We start from the raw sequence: 24,749 nt of genomic DNA, 5'->3' as shown, positions 1-24,749 counted from the left end.
CAAAGCATTCTCCATTGTCACATGCTGCCTCTACCCTCCTGGGCATCATCCCAGGCTCAGTTCACAGAAGCTGTGAGCACAGAGGCCACCAGGGATGTGGAATAGATGTTATGATCCCCATTTTACAGAAAATGATGCTAGAGGAAAATACGTGCTTGGTCGCTGATGGCTCCCAAGAGTTACTACAACTTCTTCAAAGATTTATTATCACCTGAGCTTGACATCTAGATGGCATTAGTTCTCTATGTGGCCTGAATTCCACTACCCCTCTCTCTCCCTGTTTACTGGAGTAAGAATGTTCACCACCAGCCTCATGGAAATCACCTCAAAGGTAGAAACATAACCAGGCATGAATCAGCACAGTCACGATATTGGAAAGATGGCCTTGCCACTGAGAGGGGAATGGCAGAAGCAAGGCTACAGAAGCACAGACATTAGTTTGGGTTTAGGTGCCGGCTGCGTGCACTTATGACAGTCATTAACAATAGCAGCGTGTAGTCCATTCCCAAATAAAAGTAATGTTAATCTAGTAACAGAAAAGAATACATACTCACTGTTGCAAGCATGTAAAAACTATATGCATGAACATAACTCCTCTATTAGGAATTTCTCCTAAAGAAATAATCCCAAAGAAATGAAACATCATGTCCACAAGAACCCACCTCAGGTCAGGTACTGTGCAAGGCACAGGGATACAGTGGTGAGTAAAATGGACTTAAGGACTAGTGAAAATGTCATGACAGAGGCCAGGCACGGTGGCTCATGCTGGTAATCCTAGCACTCTGGGAGGCTGAGGTGGGCGGATCGTTTGAGCTCAGGAGGTCGAGACCAGCCTGAGCAAGAGTTAAACCCTGTCTCTACTAAAAAAAATAAGAAAGAAATTGGCTGGACAACTAAAAATATATATAGAAAAAATTAGCCAGGCATGGTGGTGTGCGTCTGTACTCCCAGCTACTTGGGAGGCTGAGGCAGGAGGATTGCTTGAGCCCAGGAGTTTGAGGTTGCTGTGAGCTAGGCTGACACCATGGCACTCTAGCCCAGGCAACAGAGTGAGACTGTCTCAAAAAAAAAAAAAAGAAAATGTCATGAGAGAAAACCCAAGAAATTCTGGATGTTACATGGTAGGGCAGGGTTTCTCCACCATGGCACTGTTGCCATTTGGGGCCAGATGGTTGTGGTGGAGGCTGTCCTGTTCATGGTAGGATGTCCAGAAGCATGCCTGGCCTCTACCCTCTAAATGCCATTAGAACCTCTCCCTCATGAAAACCAAAATGTCTCTAGACACTGTCCAGTGCCTCCTGGGAAGGCAGGGGCAAGTCACTCTGCACTGAGAACAACCGCCTTAGAGGAATAGTTAGAAGTTGTGGCACATCCATCCAGTAGAAAATCAAAACAAATTGTAACTTGGAGGCTTATATAGCAGCACTGGGAAAACCATGCAAATTTTAAAAAGCAGAAAGTAAGATTGCATTTATTCTATAGGTTGCAACTAGCTTTGCTGAGGTTCTGGGTTTCGGAGGAAGCTACTGAGAAAAGGGAGGGGAGAAAAAAAGGTGACCCAGAAATCACAGGGGCCAGGGAACCTCAATGGATTGAGCATCCTGGTTTGTCTAGGATTAGGAAGCTGAAGATAAACATGGGTCAGATAGATGCAAGTAGAACAATCAAACTTGGGGAGCATGGAAGTTGTGTATCAAACCTGAGTTATATCAGGGCAGACAAGGGTTGTATTTAAAATGTTTACCAACCCAATATGGCAGAGGAGCCACCAATTATAACAGCCTCCTACTGAAATCACCCAGCATGGGCATTCCTGTGCTTGCCGGTATGGGGAAATCCAAGAGGGAGCACCAGTTGGCGGAAGTCTGTCAATTCAGGAGCAATCCAACAGAGGCACAGGGATCAAATTCAGAGCATGCCTTGGCAGGACAGAAATGGTTAGAGGCCAGGGGCAAAGTGGAAAAAATAAGACCTAGGGCCCAGAAGAAAATCTGCCGGATGGTTGAGTTCTATTAAATCCCATTCGCTGCATACCTGGAACCAGAGACACCAGAGCAGCTTCAGACATAAATTATGTATACACATGAACAAAGACAGAAAGGGAGCACAGAAAAATGAAAACAGTTTGATTTGTAGGGCTTTCAGCGTCACGGGTGATTTTGTTTTCCCTTCTTTTATTTAGAGGTCTGTTGATGCTGGTACAATTTTGTTCTGGAAATAAAAGTAAAATATATGTGGATATAAACAAAGACGAAAAGAGCTTTTGGAAGGATCTAACTGTTTAGAATTTAACACTCATTAAGTTTTTTTTTAAAAAAAACCTGTATGGGAGAAGGGCACGCTTGTAGCCCTGGCTTGGGCGAGGCAAAGACATTATATGTAACCAAAATGTTTATAGCCCCATAATATTCTGGAAAAAAAATCTATTAAGTTCATTGAAGAAGTCATAAAAACAAACCAAATACCCACCTCCCAGGAACACGGGGGTGGCCACTTCAAAGCAGGCCGGTCTCTGTGAGGGAAGGGGGCTGTTTGTTGAGTGAGTGATTGTTGCCCAGGGGCTGGTGTAGAGTCTCCTGCCAGAGGGATGCAGCTGTCCATTTCCTTTGCCTCCTGTGATCCGGATCCAGCATCAGCGCATGGTTCATGCTGACCCAGCGAGGTTGGCGTCAAGCTCTCCCCTCGCCGTGTTGTAATGAGAGATAGTCCTGAGGACACACGCACCATCCACCGAGACAGATTAGCTCTGATCACAGCCTGATTACGTGAAGTGCAGCCAAACCTCTATTTATGCTTTTCTGGGGATGGGCAGGAAAAGATAGGAATGGGTAATCAAGGGACATTAAGAAACAGACTAAAATATTGCTTGTCCTGCTTTAATATGAGCGCTATTAACGGCACATTATTGTGAACACTGAGGAAAGAGGTTGTCGCCAGCTTGTTCTCATGCCAGGCAACCAGCAGACACTCTTCCCAAGTGGGGGATTAATGCAGGTGTCTCCTTGCAGAAAGCCTGGCTGTCAGCATTAGCACCTTCTAGACGGCCCATGCCTCTTGGGCTGCTGTGGGGCAACGGCGCAACTCCAAAGACGATGCTGCATGCATCTGCGAAGCTCCATGCCTTAAGGCTAGTTTCCAAATATACGAGCTGATCTTTTGTTCTGTCAGTAAGGAATTACGGATTGTAGGAACCTGGTTTATTATTAGTAGAGAACACAAATTATTGAGGAAAATCTCAATTAGGGAATAATGAGCTAGCACTCAGATATTCTATCACATACACACACACACAGATGTGCATCACATTAGAATATTTAATAGAAACAATTTAGGAACAACTAATGTATGCCCTTCAATTAGGGGACTTGTTAAATCTGCAGTAATGCAGTAGCCACCAGCCACATGTGACTGTTTATGTTTAAATTTCATGTAATCAAATTAAAGAAAATTAAAAATTCTGTCTCTCAGTTGCAGCAGACAAATTTCAATTGCTGAATAGCCACTTGTGGCTGGTGGCTACTGTGTCAAGCAGTGCAGATACAGGACATCTCTGTCATCGCAGAGAGATATGTTGGACAGAGCTGGGTTAATAAATGAAGTTGTATCCATATAATGGACTACTCTGCATGTTCTCAAAAGAATAAGGTAGATGCAGCTATTCTGGTATAGAAAGGTCTCCCTTGTGTATTGCCAGGTAAACAAGTTATAAAACTTCATGATATTAATTTTACTTAAAAAACAAATGCACTACACATGTGCATATCTTTGTATCCATGTAGAAAAAAGGACTGGAAGGATGCACACCAAATTGTCAGCATTAATTACCTTGAGGAGGAAGGGAGAGATGTTTACTTTTTATTTTCTCTACTTATGTATTGTCTGAATATTTCAATTAGCTGTGCTACTGTTGTAATTCAAAGGAGCCATGTGTAATTCAAGTGAGCCATGTGGATTATGTTTGATTATTTGTTGTGCACATCACAATATGATGGTAGTCCTGCTAAAACATTCATTTTTGAGATAATAAAACTAAAACTTAGAGAGGTTAAATGGTGTGCCCACAGGCGAGTGTCACATAGGTGGAAGCTGGTGAATTCAGAACTTAACAGTAGGTCGTTTAACCCCCAAGCCAGCCTGCCTTCCCACCACCCAAATGATGCTAATTCACATCCTTGAGAATCAGGATCCTTGTCAAGATGGGTGACAATTCCAACAGAGAAACACTATACAACGCATTGTGAAATTCCTGCCACTGAGTTGAGTTCAGTAACGAGTCCTAGTGCTCTTTCTCAAACCTGTATTGCCCTGCTGCTTCCAGGCCAACTCTGAGCATTCGGGTGATTCTCTTTAAACTGACAAAGGATTCAGCTGTTCCTCCTGCAAGGCGAGTACTTTGACTTGTGTCATTAAGTAATCTTATACCAACTTGTTTACATTGCCTCACCTACTAGCAGCTGAAACAGGAATGTAAGAGTTGGGTATTGGAATTTAAGAACTTAACTGGGTACCCTGTAACGCAGACAGTGTATACATTCACATTGTATTGGGGAGGCAAATTCCAGGGAGCTGGGGTGAAGGAGAAGGGGAGTGAAGCAAGCAAGAAGGGGAAGCCACGTGAGGCTGCACTGTTACGCTGGCCAGCTCCAAGTGCAACTGATCGATAGGTTTGTAGGACGCTGCCCCTGAGAAGACTGCCCCCCCAGGTTGTGGGGTGGGGAGAAGAAGGAAGAATTTATCCACTCATTCCCATCTGCCATTGGCCAAGTGATTGCCCAAGAGGCTTTCCTTCCCTTGCCCCTTTGGGCTATGCGTGCATGGATGGGGCTCCTCTACAGAGTCAACAAGGAAGCCCTTTGGCAGGAGGTGGGAAGCTGTCAGGCCAGGCCAGATGGGAGGCAGGAGCTGTTACATTGCCCCTATCTGAAGTTGGGCAGAGTCCACACAGAGCTGGGACATGACACAGGTGAAGGACACTCTGAAGCAGTGCACCACGGTGTGTGATGCAGTCATAAAATCACAGTCAGTACTGTGACACCCCCCACCTCCACTCACACACCATCTGAACCCCACAGCTCACTCCTGCTTACCCTGGGCTTTTCCATACCTCTGCCTCGCCACGGCAGGCGTTCGTAACTGTGTTGTCTGGAAGGCTTTTCAATCTTTTTAGGCTCCACTTTTAAAGCTGTCTCAAAATGAGATAAGTTAAAGCCTAATACAGTTTTTCAGAAACACCTGTATTTGTCTGACTGACCTAATATTAACACAGGTTCTTGTCTCTACTTGAATGTTACTCCTTCTGTTGCTACACTTTTACCAGGGCTGCATGCTGAGTCTTTAGAGATCATCTGTGCATCCAATGCCACGAATACCAAATAAATGTTTTAGGATGGCTAGTACCCCCTCCGTGGTGATGGAAATGCCTACCCAGTGAATTTAGGAAGACTAGCAAGAGGCAGCATACAGACCACAGGCTTGTAGCTTTCTGGTTTAACTGTTCCACTAAATCTTGGCACCTAAGACTTTGGTTGTTCCCTGTGTCCTTTGAGCCCTGATCACAAGGTGAGCAGTGCTGTCCAGGCTGGGAAAGCAGAATTTACAAGAACTACCAAGCCCAGAGATGTGTCAGACTCACTGATAATTAAAGAGAGCCTAGGACACATTGCCAAGTCTATTACTGGTTCTAGTGCACTTGACTTTATTCCACAGGGGGCAAAAGAAGTAGACAGTTAAGTATTCAGAGCCTATATTGGAAAAGGGGGACAGTTCTTACCCCTAAGCTACAACTCAGGGGAAACCACTAGGGCAATGCTTTTGCCTTAAGCAGGGGTCTGGGCCACATGTTTGAGTATCACCCGGGATGGTCTGAAAAGTGAAGAGATGATGGGGCTGTACCTCTCACCTACTGACTCAGAATTCCTTGGGGTGAGGGCCAGGTGCCTATATTTTGACAAGCTTTCCGAGTGGCTCTGATGCACGCTAAAGCTTGGGAACTATTGCCCTACGGGTTGTCAGCAAGTCGGGCCTCCTGGAGTGCTCTGAGCTATGTCATGGCCCAGCCCTATGTCTGGGACAGAGCAGGGAAAACCAATGGTCAAAGATAGGCTAAGAGCACTTGCTTTGGAATCATACCTGTACCTCTTTGGACTTTTGGCAAGTTCCAGAATTTCTGTGAGTACAAGATTCCTCCTGTGGAAAGTGGAAGTGATGATAGGGACTGTTATTATTCTAGGGAGTTTCTAAGGTGCATGGTGCAGTCCTGATGATGGCTTTTGTTATTGCTCTCATTACCATCACAGCCAAGGGTCTAAACTCCGTGGACCCACAGGCCATGGATGAGCCTCAATCAGAGAAGTCACAAACTAGCTTTTAGGACTTCCTTGGGCCTCAGGCCCCAGCAAGACTGCCCAGGGGCATGGTGTGAAACCCACTGCAGATCATCAGATGCCTCTCAAGGTTGCTCTTTCTCTCTGGTGGCATTTGGGGAATCGTTGGACACAGGGATGGCATGTTGGATAAAACTAAGTCCCAGGTCCAAGTACAAGCCTTTTAGATGTCTGATGTAGTCCTGCCCTGGCATTTTAAGCCCAGGAGATTATATTGCCCCATCAAGTTCATGGAAAATGGACACTGGTACCATATATCTGATTCACAACTACATTGATAAAGTCTGCAGAGACAATAGCGGGTCTTTTAGGACTTACCCATGAGCCTTTTATTTTAAGTGACACATTCTAGTAGGAACTTAATTGTAATTCTGATAACATTACTTGTAATACTGTCTCCAGTCCTCAGAATTAATTTGACTGGAAAAATTCCAGAAGGACTTAAATGTTTCTCATTAAAAGCATTATAGATAACTTATTAGACATTGTAACTAATTGTAATATCGCCCAATGTAAAGCCATCCCAATTAAGATGCTGTTTCTTCCCTTGTGATTAGTTGGCAAACCTTTTCCAAACGAGTATGCCCTCTAGAGTGTAGATCAATTAAGCATATATAATTGGACTGAACCATTTGCTCCCTGATCATCATTCTTTCTAGTGAGATATACCACAGCCGGGTTAGTAGGCTTACGAAGACAAATGTCCTGAACTCTAGTTAGGGAGTTGACAAATGGATCGTTATAAGGCAGCTTATGTGCTAAATACTTCTTCTGGCCCGATTGGCGCAGATATATTCTGTTTTCTCAGTATGGAGAATTTCTTGCAATTTGTAAGTATTCTGTTTGGAAGATAAAGAGAAGCCATCATGCACTCTCTGTTCTTGACCTGCCTAAGGAGCACATACGGAGGGGAAAGCAGCCCCTGTTGGGTAGTTGCTGCTTGTCTCAGGGTTTGAAGTTCTGCCTGGGTTTCCTGAGTTACCCAGATACAGGGCTTCCAGGTGGACCGCCCACTTCCTGTGCCTGAGAATTTACTGGGAAGGTTTAATAAAGTAAAGCAGAAATCTGCCAGCTGCCACCAAAATATCCGACCTTATAATGAATTGCAAGTGCTCCCCTAATCAGTTCATTTGAATGTCATCGAGAGGGATCAGGAAATAACCTGAAGGTTTTGTAATGGAGTTAGAATATTGGTTCCTGTGGCCTACAATTAAGAAGGAACAACTCAGAACTATTTCTTTTCTTTTCCTTCTCTCTATCTTCTGTGCTGAATTCTCCTTTAGGCACCTATGGGTGCGAAGTGAGAAAAAAAATCACTCGATACAAAAACAAAAGCCATAGCAACTCTGGAATCAATTAAAAAATTCACAACTACAAGAAAGAGTGCATTTATAGGTGGTGCAACCATGCACTGCCCAGGTTTGCTGTATCTGGGTGTAGCAGGGCAGATGCACACAGAATATTGGGTAGAAGGACAGATGGGGCTATAATTCGGAATGAGCTAACAACAGATTTTCAAAATGGGCCATACGTTTGCAGCGTTCAGAGTCTATAGACTGGCACGTAATTTGGGGTAGTCGGGTATGAAACTTAAAGACACGTCATCCATGGATTTCCCTTTAATAAATCATTTCCTCTAGTAGTCATTTTTCATCAACAGCCAATTCAGTAGAAGTTGGAATTGGGCATAATGTTGCATATCATTTCACAACATCTGGTCCTAATATGTAGTAACAGCTGTTTAGTACCTGAGATATAAACAAAACATTTTTCCCATGGCTGTCAGTGTTCATCCTCCTGGAGGCGCAGTCTCATGGAGGCTTCCCAGTATCCTCTGTCATGGACGATGGTAACAATATCAATAATGCAATGATGACTATCATGGAGTGTTTTACTATGTCCTAGAAAAGATGCCAGGTGCTTTTCATATATGATCTCATTAAATCTTCATATCAGCCTTTGTAGGCATTTAGATGGGGCAAACAAAAAAAGTCATAAAGCCAGAGATTGACTCTATTGAAAGTTGAATCCAGCTGTGTCCCATGCCAAACCTCATGTTCTTCAACTACTACTATAAATTGCTTGTCGATAAAGTAAATTAAAAAAAAAGAACACAACTATACAAGTAACAAATGGAAAAGACAACAGAAGGGAACTCAGAAGGATTTTTTTTTTTGTGTGTGTGGTCTTGTTTCAGGATGTAAGACATTGATTTTTGCTGCTGTATTATAGTGTATACATCATTACCAAGTGGCAGTACAGTGCCTTTGTCACATGAGCCAATCCACAAGCCCTGTTCTTTTCCTAATATCCAGGGTGGTAACTCCCTAAGGAAACCACATTTATAAACAGCCTTTCCAAATCTTTATTCAAAAATTTTAAAATTAAATGTTTAAGAAAAGAATTACAACTATATACCCAATATCAAAACAGATAAATCTTTAAAGCACACTTAACAACATAGTCTTAAGATACGGAGGTGTGTTTTCCTCACAAATTCTTAACCTGCCACTGAAATAGCATAGTCTATCCCGATCTTTTACACGGACTGTGATAAAAATGCTGACCTTTGTGAACCCAACTGAAATTTTAACTTCATGCCCACGCTTTTCCAGAACTCAATTTCTTAGATTCAGATTTAGGTTTTTCAAGACTTTCATTTACTTTCTGGGTGTTCTTAGGGCTTCTTTTCTATTCATAACCTATTGGTTTATGTAAGAGAAGATAGATACACATACCCCTGTAACTTTCCAACTGTGTGAGTTTGGAAAAATTACCTCTTAAGACTCAGTTTTCACATCTGTAAAACAGGAATAAAATAGAAACAATAACAATAGTTACCTCATGGGGTTATTGTAAGTTTCAAACTGATAATAATATGTGCAAATCATTTAGCAGAATGTCTTCCTCATTACTGGCCCTCAATACTTGATAGCTGGTGTTATTGAATTAGACTCATACATCTAATTCTCTATTCTGATTTTACTCGTGAGCTTCCATATATACACCATGGCCTTAAACTCAGTGTATCAGTATGCTGTGATCACCCCTCTAAAGTCAGTTTTCGTCCCTTCCTAACCACTGTCTTTCTGCCATCGATACTAATGTTCTTGAAATCACCCAGAGTGAAAATATTGTCTTTATTCTCCCCTCAATTCATCTCTAACCTCTTTGCCCATAACACAGTGCTCCCCCCCTGCTTTCCCACACACACCTCTAGGTAGTCCGTCACTGACTCCCTTACTTCCTCCTCCATCTGCCCTTGGGGTTTGCCTCTTAGAAGTTGCCCTGAAATATTTTTTTCATTCTCCCTTAAATATTCTTTCGATTAAATTACCTAACCTCACTGATTTACTATTTCCCATAGATTTCCTGTGATTTTCATGGTAGGTGGGGATCTCATGTTTCACTTAAGAAAGGAAACACCTTTTGCTTCTTGTGTTCCCTCTCAGTACTCCCTAAAGCACCTGGCCCCAAGTAGGAGTTTGGTAGATGTAGTTGCTTTATTGATTCCCTCTTCCTATTGTTTCTTCTTACAGTCATTTGTCCCTTTCTTCTGTCATTCATTCAACCATTCATTCATTCAGTCGTTCATCAAACACTCACCGGGCTTCCCACTTATACCGGGAACTGAGAATGTTAATGTAACAGTTCTCTCTAGGAACTCACCAGCAGTGAATATCTCTAAGGAGAGAGCCTTAGGAGTTAAAATTTTCAGTGCAACAAACATGTATTGAGCATTGACTATAACCCAGGCACTTTTCTGGGCACTGGGCTTTTGGTGGTGAGCAAGATAGACATAGCCCCTGCCCTGGTGAAGCGTAAAACCTCCCAGAGAAGACAAGTATTAAACAAATAATTCTGGGATCCATTAAGGTTATAAAAGGGAGAATGCAACAGCACAGCGAAAAGGTTTTTATCCTGGCTGAGATGGGAAATGTCTCCTTGAAGAAATTATATTTAATCCTGAGTTGAAAACCTGAGTGTATCTTTTTAGCTAAACATGATATATGTTGGGAGCAGGAGGAAGAGTGTTCATGTTACGGTGGAGAGAGGGAATTTTCACAGAGAAGTCACTGGCATGGGTTCTTGACATATGCATAGAAGCTCATCAGTGTGGGAACATTAGCAACAGAGGCAACTGTATGGGCAGCAACTCCAAGTCTACTCAAATCGAGATACTTAAAAATTCCATCCAAGCCTGGTAATGTGCTCTTTCAGTACGTGCATCTTTAGTATGTGGATTGGTTAGTGTGTTAATTAAGCCTAGAGAATGAAAGTTTTATGTCTCTTCCAAACCTTTGAAAGATGTACTCTAGGGCTCAAGGAGGGAGAACAGAGCTGATTATGTTCGTCCTTCTGTTTGTGTTTTTCTTCCTCTTTAAGGATGGACATTTGAAGAGGCAGCCCTAAAATCATCATGATCTGGATTGCAAGCACTTTTAGTGAGAGAGGAATTAGCAGGAAATCCCACCCCATTTCAATAAGTCCTTACCTCTTCAGGTGGCCTGGCACCTGTCTTGTATTAGCCTATGGAAGTCACCATCTTGATTGGCAGGATTGAGAGCTTAATTTTCACCCTCTTTTAAATTGTCTTTATAAAGATCACTTTCTTCAGGTCAGACTAGAGATTGCACCTATAACTAAAATTATAATCGGATCACTTGGTTTCCGTCTTTGATTTAAGGTATTTGAAATGAACATGAAGTTGAAGCAAATGAAGGGGCACAATGAAAAGTGTAATCAATTCTCCAGATAGTTAAGGAAATTTTCTTTTCCATCTGTTTCCATGATGTCAAACTGAAATTCTCAGTTAACTACAGCAGGGGCAAGTACCTGGGCTTGAAAATATCTTGATAACTTGTATTCCTAATTCTGTTCCTGAGAAGTCCTTGGATCGGGTACATAAATCCAGAAGGGAGATCTTACCAGGGATTACATAGATGGTGGATATTTAAATTTTCAAAACTTTATTGAGAAATATGAGACGTGTCAGTCATCTCCTGTGCTAACATTTTTTTCAAAGTGAATTATTTTGTAGGTGTTCTAGGTGAGGGCCTACTGCAAAGAAAGAAAGACAGGAGGAACCAAATTATTTATAATTATGATATGTGTTGGCGGGACAGAGGCTGCCTTCTGAGACACAAACGGATGACAAAGAATAAGTTATCTCTTTATAGATAGAATGTGGCAATAATTGCATAGTTTCTGGCTTCAAAAAGTCATAATCTATTAATTTGATGGATATGAAAAAGCCATAATCTGTCAATCAGGTGTCAGAAGAAAGAGTATCTCAGAGCTTTGAAGCATGGCATTTAGAATGCTGCTGGATACCTTTATTTTTATTCTGATAGTAACAGGAAGAAAGGATTCAAACATTCTCATCGTAGTTAGGAATGAATATCATTTTAGCTGTCTTCACAGTTTTGCACCTTAAAAGCGGTATTGGATAAGTACGGTGTATTGAAAAAAAGTATAAAAGTCACACTATGGAGAATTAGAGGGAAACAATTTCATCCTAAGATTTTGCTGACATTACCCATTGTGACATTGCTTTCTCGGTTTAAATGTGAGTGGAACCTGAGATTATTTCTTTGTAAATTCCTCTGGCCTATCTATTATTTTTATACACTACGTGGATATATCCTTGAAATATACCAATGGACACCGAGGAGAATGCTCTAGTCTATCAACAGAATGACAAATTGATTGAAGGAAGAAATTGGAGATGTCACACACATAGAAAAATGGAGCTTTTCCGGAGCTCGGTAAGCTTGCTGTTACCAGTGAACAAAGCCCCCTTCTCTGGTGGGAAGAGAAGAATTTGACTCCCTAACCCCTTGATGTTACAGCACATTTTCAAAGCTGAATGGAGTTGCATTTACCTCATTACAATTCCTTCAGTTAAAGATGTTCTTCTAGGTACTTAAGAAAATTTATGCAAAAATATTTTCTGGTGCGGAGGTCACCAAACCCTCTGGACTCGTCTTCTTGCTCTTGGCAAGCATAGCAAAGAAACATTTTCTGTTCCCTTTCTGCCTTCCTCCTGAGGTCCAACTAAAGTTCAAACTGAAGAGGGAATTATTCTACATATCCAGTTTAGCCTTTGTGGCCTCTGCCATTAGCACAAACACCTTGTATAAAAAGCAGACAGTGGGGAGAGCACGGGAACTCAGAAGCCAAGAGACATGGGTGTTGCTCTTCCTGCACAGAGCTATTCTGAACCTAGACCATGTCCTTGGGAGACCAGAGCAGCCATAAGCAGAGGACTGGTTCTTCTCTCCTGTTCCATGAACCAGCTTCTCTGGGAGTGTACCCAAACTCACTCACTATCCTATTGTTGGACGGACAGGGAAGAAAGGAGGCAGAAAAGATTGATTAAGCACCCAGTCTGTGCCTGGCAGCATTCTAGGTGCTTTGCATATGAAAATTTATTTTCACAATGATCTCATCCATGTCCATGGTTCAAATTTCCTCTACCTGACCACTGATGACTCACATATTTAGTCTTTTGGTTTAGTTACCTCCAAGCTCCAAAGCTATACATCCAACTGCCCACTTGACATCCTTCTTGCATGTGTCAAAGGGACCTTGGACTCTACAGTTTCCAACTCAACGTGTGATCTTCACTCCCAAACCTCTCTGTTTTCTACTATTCTCCACCTCAAACCACAGTACCACTATCCAACCAGTTTTGCCCCTCCCTCATATTCAACTTAAATTCTGTCAATTTTGCCTCCTAATATATCTCAGGAATCCATCCACTTCTCTCAATCTCCATTGCCAGCATCCTAATCTGAGCTGCCATTTTTTCTTTGTCTTGAATACCAATATGGCCGCCCAGCTGGTCTCACCATAGTCACTTTTACCTTCCTGCATTCTGCTCTCTTCTCCCCAGCCAGAGTGATCCTTTGAAAGCTTCAGTATAATGCTTACGACCATGTCATTCATTTGCTTAAAATACTTCAATGGCTTGCCATTGCTTTTGGTACTCAGTAAAAAACAAAACCCTGGACATGAGCTATAAGACCTTGCATGGGATATACCTACTGAGACCAACTCCTCCAATCTCCTCTCACAGGGTCTGTACTTAGAGCTCCAACTACCCCAGTCTTTGTTCAGTTGCTGAGACTATCATGCACAATAGCCTTTACACAGTCTTTGTACATATTGCTTTCTCTACGAGAACTTACCCCTGAGCCTTTTACCTAATTCAGACTCGTTCATCCTTTGGATTTCGGCTCTATGGTCACTTCCTTGGGCAAGGCTGATCCTCAGTCTAGATCAGATCCCACTCTTATTCCCTCTTACCATGTACCTCTTCTCTAGAGCCCAGGTGATAACTATCATGTACCACTTATATATGGGAATCTGTGATTAGTGTTCGTCTCCCCACTAAGACTCAAAACTACACAAGAGGAAGGACTGTTTTACATTTTTTTTTTAACTCCTCATTGAATACCCATTGCTGAGCACAATTCTTGGCACCTTTTAGGTAATTAAGAGGTAATGACTGAATTAATGGAGGCATGGAGTAGGTAGATAGACTTTGGCCCTTTCCATAGATTAGAAAATCAGGCCTCATTCCAGGTAGGAGCTTAGTAGTATCAGAGGCAGGATTCAGACCTAGCTCTCGAGGTTCACAAAACCTAATGCACTATCATATCTATAGTAACGCTGACAGATTTTTTAGTAAGTTCCTCCAATCACACTGCACTAACCTAGCTGATTCCAGTTCTACAATGTACTGTTTTTTTCAAACACATAAAATTTTTGAGGGTAGGAACTAGACATTCTTGTTGGAACAGGGCATTTCTTCCTCTTTTTTAACTGTCTTAGTGGTTTTGGTATGTCCTCATGAAGCCTTTCTTGAAGGGTCCAATCAAACTCATCTAAGTGAACTTGGCTTCTGACCTTGCTTTCACGTATTTGCCATCTCTAAATGATTGATGTCTGCATGATCCCTGTTGGAAAAGTGACTGCAAATGTGTTCCAGGAAATCTATAGTTGCAAATCTAGCATAATTTTGATACGTTGTGGTCAGAATAGTAAGAAGCAGTGCATAGAAGTCTTGCATGAAAAGTACTCATCTTCTGTCATCTTTGCCCTTCACATTGGCCTCCCCAAGTCCCCATGCAAGATACCAAGCATCAGAAACTTTTGTTTCCTATAAAAATATTGTCACCAAGCTCACTATGTATTGGATGAATGGGTACATGGATAGATAGATGAATAGAGGGGAGGATGATTTATATTTCATCTCACTATAGTTCACAGGTCTAGAACCAGAAAGGAAGTAAGATGAATCTAAATATTACTTTTATTAATGCTGGTTTAAAATGCAAATGCATGGTATACAGAGAAGTTTTTCTTTTCTTTTCTTTTTTCTTTTTTTTTTTTGCTCTGAAAGCTCAATTTTCACTACACAAGTGCCCCAGTTAAAGTACTTTTTGCAAGGTGCAAGAATATCCTGTTTGCTTATGTGCTTTCAATTTAGAATGTTCACTCCTTTAGGGCAAGGACTAGGTTACGTTTACTCTCTTATCTCTGGAGACTTGCATAATCCTGGCTGGTCCTAAGTACTCAAACATTTTCTTGAATGAAGCAAAGCCTTCTCAGGATGAAAATAAAACATGTCAGAAGTTTGAGTGACTTGTTAGGAGAGTGAATCCCTGCTTGTTTTGTATTACAGAGAAATATTTGAATCTTTCCTTGAGGCCAAAGTTACATGCCTACTCCAGTGCGAAATAGGTGGCTTGATCAGCCTTTGGAGAGCAGAGAGTTTAAGGAGACAGCAGTGGGTACAGTCATCTCCTTTAAGATCTGGGCCACTCTGTTCCTGAAAACTGTGAGGAGTCTGTCTCCTAGGCGGTCTATCTCTTAAAGCCTGTTATTCACAATAAAATATTTACAGAATAAAACAACTCTTTCATCATGTCTGACACAGCCTGCACTCACCCTAGAAAGCAGGGATTGAGTGATGTAATTCCAGGAAATAGGGCAGGGGCACAGGGGCCAGTGCATTTGGGAAGGAGGGACAACCCATTGAAGGAGCAGGTTGATTACTGCTATGGGAAACTAAGGCACATTCCTTCCAGGACACTCTGAGAAGAGGCATAGAAAGCACTCAGAAATGTCTGTCTCAGGGAGCAGTTCCCATCCCCTCTTGGTCAAGTCTTGCCCAAGGGATGTCAACTCCTTTGTGTTCCCAAACTGTGCAAGCATGAGTAACCCCATGGGTTCCCTTGGGAACTCTATTTCAAGGTGCCTGGGAAACCTCTCAGCAGAATGAGGGAATAGGAGGCACAGCTGAGGCCAGGTGCTGTCTGATCACACCCATGACAAGCTGGTTGTCACAGCCATGGCCAGGGAGCAGGGAAGCAGGGAGCTATAAGTGTTGGACACAACCTCCTAGTTTTGCTATGAAGTTTCAAGGTCATTTATGAGGATTCACATCCTACTAATGGCTTGTATACCTGGAAGGTTTAAACATTAGTGGAGCAGACAGGAAATTAAGGCCTGGTAGGATGCTGAAGGGTGGAAACTGAGACAGAAGATAGTCCTATAGACTAGGTCAGCATAATATAGAGAATATGAACACAGGCTCTGCCATCAAACTCCCCTGATTTTGAATTCTGTCTCTGAGTTGCTTCCCAGTAGAACTTGAGAACATTACTTAATCTGGCTTGGTTATAGGTTCATCATCAGAAAAATGGGGATACTAATGGCCCCTCGTGCTATTTAAATTTTTGATCTTTTACAATGAGAGCGTACTCATCTGTTACCTGCATAAATGGAAATAATAATATGATTTTTGAACAGATTTTGTAAATGGATCCGGAACAGATTTTAAAGCATTTGAAACAGATGTGGAACAGACTTTTAAAAAAGGAACCATACCTCATAGGGTTGTTAGGACCATTAAACGACATGTGCTATTAGCCCAGAGTGAATCTTCCAACACATGATTTCGTTGGTGCTGATGAGGAAGAAGAGGAGAAGAAGGAAGGGCACCACAACAGCACAGGGGTAGGGAGTTCCCCAGGGGTCTTCTTTGGAACAGAGGGTCCCGCGTCTATGGGGAACTTGCGTGTCCTCATATTCCCCACTCACTCACCCTGGTTGCGGGGCAGGGAGAGTTGGTGCTGGAGTCCTGCAGTGCTGGCCTCTGCTGGTTCAGCGTCTGGGAAGAACCTGGGCCCACAGAGAGGACTCACAGATAGTGCTGCGACAAGCTGAGGAAGACCCAGAGAGGGGGATGTGAGGCCAAGTCTAATGAGAGTTAACACAAAGCTGGCATTTACTAAGCATTTCTCCTGTGTGGCCCTGTTCTAAGAATGTTCTGCATATTGTGTATTGGTCGGAGATAGTCCGGCCACCCTAATTCACATTCTACACATCATGAATCTGAGGCTTGCAGGGATTAAGTAGTTTTCCCCAGGTCATAGTGCCAGGAGGTGCAGAGCTGAGATTTGAACCCAGGAAGTGTAATTCCAGGAGCCACATACCTAAGCCCCCTATGATACTGCCTTCTAGCAGTTGCTTTCTGGTGCAGATCTGCTCTGGAAAGTGCAGACTGCACATGGGAGCACAGACGTTTCTCAGCCCCAAAGTTAGGAATGTGCACTGTGAAATATGCTTCTATGATTGAGTGAGAAGATATTGATGGATTACACTATCATCGATCATTATTATATTAGTCCTGGTCCCACCAGGAAAGAGAGACATGTACAAACTGAAATAATTTGAATGACATTTAATAGACTATTTACAAAGATATGGAAAGATTTGGGAAAAACTAATGAAGGAACATTCAGTACTTGAGACACAACAACAGAAAGAAGCTGTTACTACTTCTAGGCCTGAAAGGGCAGGGAGAAAGAGGGGCCAGTAGGACCTGGGCATGGGAGCTTAGCGGAGAGAACCACTGGACAGGGGTGGTGGTCTTCCACAGAGGGAGGCAGTCAGTGTCCGGGCCCCTGCAGGGAGGGAGCTGGAGGGAAAAAATACCTTAACCTCACTTGTTGCTACCTGATATCCTGCCAGTACCTTCTGTTAGGCAAATCTACCAGGACGCCAGAGAACAGAGCTAGGGGAGAAAGCAGCCCATTAAGAGGAGAGGGCAGCCGACAAAGGCCGGTGTCTTGGAGGACAGTGAGGGTGAAGAGGAGAGAAATGTTGACCTGGCATGGCCAGCAGGGAATACCCAGCACTATTGTCAACCTGAGTCAAGGAAATATTCTTGGAAAGAGTCCGTGGTGTCCAAAATATGAGAGGGAGTATATATCCATACAATGAGATATTAATAAACCAGAAAAAGGAACGGAGGAGTGATACATGCTACAACATGGATGAACCTTGCAAACACCATGCTACGTGAAAGTAGCCAGTTACAAAGACCACATCCTGTAGGATTTCATCGATATGGACTGTCTGGAACAGGCAGTTCCATAAAGACACAAAGTAGATGAGTGGTTGCCAGGGGCGGGGAGAGGAGGGAATGGGATGTGACTGCTAATGGGTACAGGGTCTCCTTTTGGAATGTTGTGAAATGACATAGGGTGATGGTTGCACAACATCGTGAATGTTCTAAATGCCATTAATGGTAAATTTTATGTTACGTTTACTTTATCACAATTTAAAAAACAAGCAAATAAATGAGATAGAATTTTCTCTTCACAGTGTCTGCTTACCCCTTCTTCACTATATGAGCAAGGCGCCAAAATGCGCCTGACACTTTCTTGCTTCAGTTGGCTGGAGAGGCAGCGGGAGCTATTGGTGCCCCAGGTGTGCTCCCACACCGCTATGCTAGCTCAACTTGCAACAGCCAGGGCCTGCCCGTGTTTCCCTGTCTGAGGGCTCTCTCCAGCTGCCGAAGCCCAGTGTCCACATGCAGCCGTGCAGGAGACTCACCAGCTCCCAGGAGCAGCTCTCAGTCAAGCACTAACAGGAGTCGGTGTGTAAACACCAGCTTCCCTGCCCTCAAGGTGGGGTCACGGGAGCTGTGTGCTCCACACCGGCTCCCAGAGGCCTCAGCCAGGTTAGCCCGCAGCAGTTATCTGACTCAGTAAACACTCCACTGTGCCTTTCCTCTCTTGTCTCACTTCCCTGGGCCCCTTCTGATTATTCCTTCACCTACCAGTTCAGGCAGGGCTCTCCAGCCCTTGTCTCAGGATTTATACTAACTATAAAGTAATAATAGATAAGATGTATTGAATTCTCATGATTCAAATATGTATGAGAAGAAACTGGCTTGCGTTCATTTTTACCCCTCATATTCTCAACTGTAAGGCTGTCTTCATGTATCAGGAAAATAACTATCATGGGTTCTCATGGGCTCTCAGACATTAGCATAAACACACCCCCCCCAGGGAAATTGGAAAAAAGTGCAGACACCCAGGCCCCACCCTCAGATATGCTGATTCAGTGAGTCTAGGTGTGGGGCCTTAGAATCTGCATTTATCAAGCTCTTCAGCTTCTAATGCAGAATTGATTGGAAACAGTTCCTGCTGCGAAACACTGGACAAGGGTAGTATGAGAAGTGAGAAGAGAAGCCACCTATCGGAGACACGTGCCAGCATCTGGTTAGGTAGCATTTCTGCAAATATGGTCTCTCGAACTCTGCAGGGAGAAATACTCTATTACATCTATACGTTTACTTTCTCTTAAACTGATGGAATCCATATCCAAGTGTGGAAGTTAATTTCAGTATTTAATAATCATTAAGTAAAGAGAGAGGGAAATATCTACACTATGTAATTACATAAAACATGCTTCTGGCAATATTTGCCCCCTTGGAAATTCAAATAAGAAGTCTCCAAGGAGCAAGGGTGTATTCTTGGAGGTGGACACAAAGTAATTGAGCTTAGCTAATGGAGATAATTAATTAGGAAATGGATCTGCTTGCTTCTAAGAAAAATACTGGAAGTATCTCTGAGAAAGCCTAGCCCTTTGCTGTCACTATTTTCAGAAGTCAGTGACACTCAGAGGGTCTGGTGTTTCCCCTGAGCCATGGCCCCACCACACCTGGGAATTAAGGGGGCAGAAAACACACAGTCCCTGCCCACACTTCAGCACAGTCCTAGGAATGTCTGGGCCCTAGAAGCACTCTACCTACAAGAACAGTGCCACATTAGACCTGGGGTTCAAGTTCCAGCCTCCACTTACTAGCTTTCTGAACTTAGCCAAGTTATTCAACTCCCATGGAGTTTAGTGTTCTCATCTTAAAACCAGGAGTTGTAATAGTAAATAGTAATGAGTATCTAGTGTAGCAATGCTCTGCAGGAAAACAGGTTGCAAATCAGAAGATGCTGCCCTGGTATGTTCATGCGAAACCCTTCCTGTCTCAGCTGGGGTCCTGTTTCCTGCATCCGGGTTACCTGTTTGACTCTTTCTGTCTAGTTTTGATCTGCTGGACCCTAGCATTCTGGTCTGATCTTTCTAGTTTATTTGCTTGTTGACCCCTGCTCCTTCCCCTTTCTGGTCCCATGCTAGCCCACTCTCACCGAATATGCCTGGCTTGCTGGGGCCACTCTTGGTACTGGGACGTGCCATGAATCTTCTGGCCCAGCCCCACACTGTGTCACCCCAGTGATAGGGAAGGATAACACATGGTAAGAGATTGCATTCAGACCCTCTAGCTCCCTCTTCCCTAATCATATTGCACCAGGATTGGCCAGACTGAGGAGTGAAGCCCACAAATATGGTTGGACCAGAAGGCCCGGCAACTCTCAAGGGTCAGGAGAATAAGGAGTCAGGTCATAGATGTCATAGACAAGGCATGGGAGCATTTGTGGATCGAGAAATGCATCCATTATACAGACAAACCCACATTTGTCTTGTTTACCAGGCTATCCACACAATCTAGCTCAATCCATCTTTGCCAAATGAGAGAGAAGCTGAGACTCAAGCCAAGGAGACAGAGACTTGATGTGGATGATAGTTTTGCTTTCTGACAGCAGAAGACATTACATTTGATATTATTAGGACATGGTACAGAAAGACTTTTGTTTTTTATGTTGACGAAAAGTGTGTGCTTTTTGTTCACTCACAGAGCTAATAAAACCATAACACATTGACTTTTTACTTTTCTATCCTCCTCTCTTTTATTATTAAATCTACTTCAGGAAGTTGTGTGGGGAATGCCTTTTCTCTTCTCTACTGCTTCTCAAAGACTAGTTATATTGAGGCAATCAAAATGAGCAAGGAAGAATTAATGAACAGCTATGATCGAAGTGAGCAGACTGAGTCATCATCTCAGGGGAGTAAGGGGCTCAATCTTGTTTGGGGGAGATGGTCCAATGATGGAGAACATGCACAGGTTCTGACACCTATAGACATTCCTGGATGTCAGGAATTATAGGCAGATTCCCATAGAGCACAGGTCTAGGATTCAGAGCAAAAAGATGACTGTGAAAGTGAACCATGGTGTCCAATGTAAGTGTTCCTGTGACTTACTCCATTAGGGCCGGCTATGAATGTCTCTGGGTCATTAGTCCCTTAGATATAATCATGTGTCTAGACACATCTTGGGTGGCAAGTAGGGTTCATTTTGTGGGTCAACCCTCATGTGAAAGCTACCTAGGTCTTTGTAGTGAGCACAATTTTGAAGATCATCAGGAAAGTGTGCTGCAGTCAATTATTGATATCTGCCATGAGCATGGGCATAGAAGTTGTGTTGTGCATATCACAGACTCACTATTTCAGTTTAGTGGACATACAGTGAAGCAAGATCTGGGGAGTCACTTCAATATATGAAGACTGTTCTAAACTATTTCTTAAAAAATATGGATACTAGATCCTACCTGGAGTCTATACTGGTTATATAGAATGGAACTGTTTACAATTGCTTTTGATCCTTTTTCCAAATAATTGGGTGCTTTGGCATAAAAGGGCAAGGCACAGAAGACGCACCTTGGGAATTATACTCTGCAAACCTGACTTGCAGGCATACCATCAATACACCCAGAGTCCAGACCTCAACTCTGACTTAAGTTCTGCTTTCCTAAGGACATAGCCTCCTTCTGAGAGTGGAAGAGTATAAGGGTGGAGGACATATAACTGGGGTGTTCCTTAAGGCAAAAAAATCACATTTAAATAGTTGCTTGAAAATGACTAAACTCAACTATTTATTATGTAATATTCTTGGGTGTGGCAAATGTAGTCCAAGGTGGACGAAACTTAAGATGCAGGTTACAATGCCTATGATAGAGTAGCACATGTGTTTGCCTAGTAAACTTGTGAGTCATTCACAGTGCAGCTGTTGGCAGGCAAGGCCTATTTTGCAAGAAATGATCCAATGAGGGAAAAACATGCTTCAGTTTTGTCGAAGATTGTTTTAGCCTGTTTGGGTGGCTATAACAAAAATTCCATAGGCTGGGTGGCTTATAAACAATAAACATTTCACAGTTCTCGAGGCTGAGAAGTTCAAGATTAAGGCACTGGCAGATTTAGTGTCTGGTGAGGGCCTGCTTTTTCATAGATGACTTGTCTTCTTATTGTAACCTCACTTGGTGGAAGGGGTAAGGGATCTCTCTGGGACCTCCTTCATAAAGGCACTAACCCCATTCATGAGGGCTCCACTCCCCAAAGGCCCCATCTCCTAATATATCATGTTGGGGGTTAGGATTTCAACTTATGGATTTTGGGAGAAATAAACATTCAGACCATAGCAAAGATCATGAGATCATGTCTATGTGGTAAAAGGGACAACTGGGACAAGAACTATTAGCTGTCAACAAAGATGTGTTTGTGCGTATGTATGTGCATGTGCATGTGCATTTGCATGTGTGTGCATGTGTGTATGTGTGTGCGTGTGTTCTAGTGTGCGAGCTTTAGTAGACAAAGTAAAATTCTCAGTCTGTAAGGAGACAAGGAGACCAGTGGGTGTTCAACCAAGCTTGGATCATGCAGCCTTCACCTGGGTTGCCTTTTATCTCTGTCTGTCCTTGTGCCCTCAGCCCTTGTGTTCCAGGAAGAGGTTCAACCAAGTCTAGAATGTTCCATTGTGCCTAGGTGCCATCTCAGGGGTCTTCAAACAGAACCTTTGTTTTAAACAGAGACGATCCTTTTTTTTTTTTTTATTTCAGCTCATCATGGGGGTACAAAAGCTCAGGTTATATACATTGTCCATGTCCCGCCCATCCCCCTGAGTCAGAGCCTCAAGCGTGTCCATTCTCCAGACAGTGCGCCTGGCACTCACCATGGTTTTCAGGTATCACTCCTGTGAATGGCCCCCACCCATATAGCATGGTGCCCCCTGGTGGTTAAGTCATGATGAACAGGCACAGAGAGCTGAGAATTCAGGTGGGAAAGTATGTATTGTATTTCTCTTCCACATTATGCCTAGTGAATTAGAGTTATCATTTTCTCCCAAACTGTGAGTAGAAATGATAATGACCCTTAGCACCCTCTTCCACATCGTTCTCAGAAATTCAGGTAATGCATCATCATCTTCATCATCAACATTGACAGTTGCCATTTGCAGAGAAGATATGTTTTGCATTTGTGGGGTCTGGAGAGAGTGACCCTGCAATTTCTAGTTCAAATCAGGATATCCTTGAGAGTAAACCAAGGCTTTCCTGGGTGAAGTAGGACCTGAAGTCACCTTAGCTGAGGTAGATCTTTGAACTCTTCCCCTCCCAGTCCTGCAGAGAACAGCAAGAGAACAGAACAGGGATTGCCGATTATTCAGGATTGACACACTTCTAAATGTGGGGGGTCCTAGCATATATTTGTCTGCTATCTTCACTTGTGTGATTTGTCACTGGCATGCACAGAGATTCTGGGGGGAGAGGAGCTAACCAATGCAGATATCCAGCCTCTGTTGTTCCCAAAGGCAACACTAAGGTGCACAGGTTAGAGACTGGTGCTTGGGAACGACTAGGACTGTTTTTTACTTGCCCTGGAACCCTGGGTAAATTATTGAACCACTCTAACCTTCAGTTTATTCTCTAAATTATAAGAATATTTATTTTCTCAAATAATTATTGTAATGATTCTATGTGATAATATGTGTGGAAGATTCTAGCGCCCAACACACTTTTCTCCCTTCTGTTGACAACCCAGAATGTCATTTGAAGCAGAGGGAAAACAGAGTGATGGAGAAGAACAGTGATAAATGAGAACTGATTTATAGTAATTGTATTGCATGTTGGCAATACCCGTGACCATAACATACCGACGTGTGGAGCGAAACAGGGAAGATATTTCCTTACTCGAGCTGCGCCAGGAGAATTCTTCCTTGGAGCTCTCTTACAGAGAAGAAATGCTCTATTTCTTTTTTATCAAAATGCTAGAAATGAGAGCTCAACCTTAATAAGATCGTGCTTAATTAAATATATTGCATATGGGGAAACTGCTTCCCTCTCTTCACAGAGGTATGGATCTGCCACAAATATTGTACGTATAGGGAGAGAGAAGAAGGAAACTGAGTCTTAGGTTTTACATCTAGGATGTCAGGGGTGCAGGTCAGCAGCTGACCTAAGACAAGGAGGCCAGATCCTCTTATGATAGCTTTAAAGCTGGTGTCAGGGAGGAGAGGTTAGTGCCCGTAAACAGTGGGATGCAAGGTGTGTAAAAGAACAGGCAGGGGTTAGAATAAGGAGTAACTAAATCCTTGGCTTGTGGGGCACTCTGTGGTGGGGTTTTACTATTCCAAATTTATAACAAGATATGAGTGGTATTAACGGAAGGCCAAGTTTACTGCTCTACACAGAATAAAGAGATCATTTGCAATATGGTTGCTTTCCATTCTGATCTCACTCCATCAAAACTGGTAGATCCTAAAATGGTGGCCCAGTGAGGGCCACTGCTCAAACTGGCTGTCCTCTGGGTGGGAGCAGAGCCAGGGCAAACTGTCAGGGACGCTAAGTGATGAGCTTCCTGGCAAGTATCCTCCTGGACACAGACATACTTGGGATTGGGTTGGTAGGACTATTTCACCTGTTCATGGTGACACTGCAACATTGCAGTGAGGGATTTAGGCCGTCAGTGATCACAGATCCACGTGGTAGCAATGGCCAAGTGCAGATATGAGACTAGTGTTTGTGGCTTTACCTTTTTGGGCAGCTGTGTGTTACTAGGACTTCTGTCGTGGAATCTCTAAAACACATAACCTCAGGGCAGTTGCTTGGCTCTTGCCTCAAGTGGACCAGCCAAAGAGTCCTCTTGTCCAACACCGGTATAACCTGTCAGCAGCTGCTACATCTGGGCTGAGTCCTGGATGTCTTGCTGGGCTCTGTGTTTGCCCAAGAACATGGTTTCTGCCCCACAAATACAAACACCTAAACACACAAAGGTACTAAGTGAAGGCAAACCATATGCCTTAGGCTCACTTCACCTCTCTGAGCATCAGCCTTTTGAGCT

General features: G+C 43.1%; 1 protein-coding gene across 5 annotated transcripts in view; it reads left to right on the top strand.

Moving 5' to 3' along the window:
* The window catches only part of CDH13 (cadherin 13), a 964,660-nt gene that overhangs the window by 26,039 nt on the left and 913,872 nt on the right, over nucleotides 1-24,749 (top strand). Inside the window, exons 3-4 of one of the 5 annotated variants that reach the window (XM_045534027.1) lie at nucleotides 2,823-2,828; nucleotides 18,429-18,437. The exons of the other annotated variants lie outside the window; for them this stretch is intronic. Of the exons in view, the coding sequence (XP_045389983.1) occupies nucleotides 2,823-2,828; nucleotides 18,429-18,437 (15 nt within the window). The remainder of the gene's footprint in view (nucleotides 1-2,822; nucleotides 2,829-18,428; nucleotides 18,438-24,749) is intronic. 5 annotated transcript variants of the gene reach the window in all.

Source organism: Lemur catta, chromosome 20 (assembly GCF_020740605.2).
Source record: "Lemur catta isolate mLemCat1 chromosome 20, mLemCat1.pri, whole genome shotgun sequence".
NCBI classification, from domain to species: domain Eukaryota; kingdom Metazoa; phylum Chordata; class Mammalia; order Primates; family Lemuridae; genus Lemur; species Lemur catta.
Note: the sequence above shows the minus strand (reverse complement) of the source record. Positions and strands in the feature narration are given on the sequence as shown.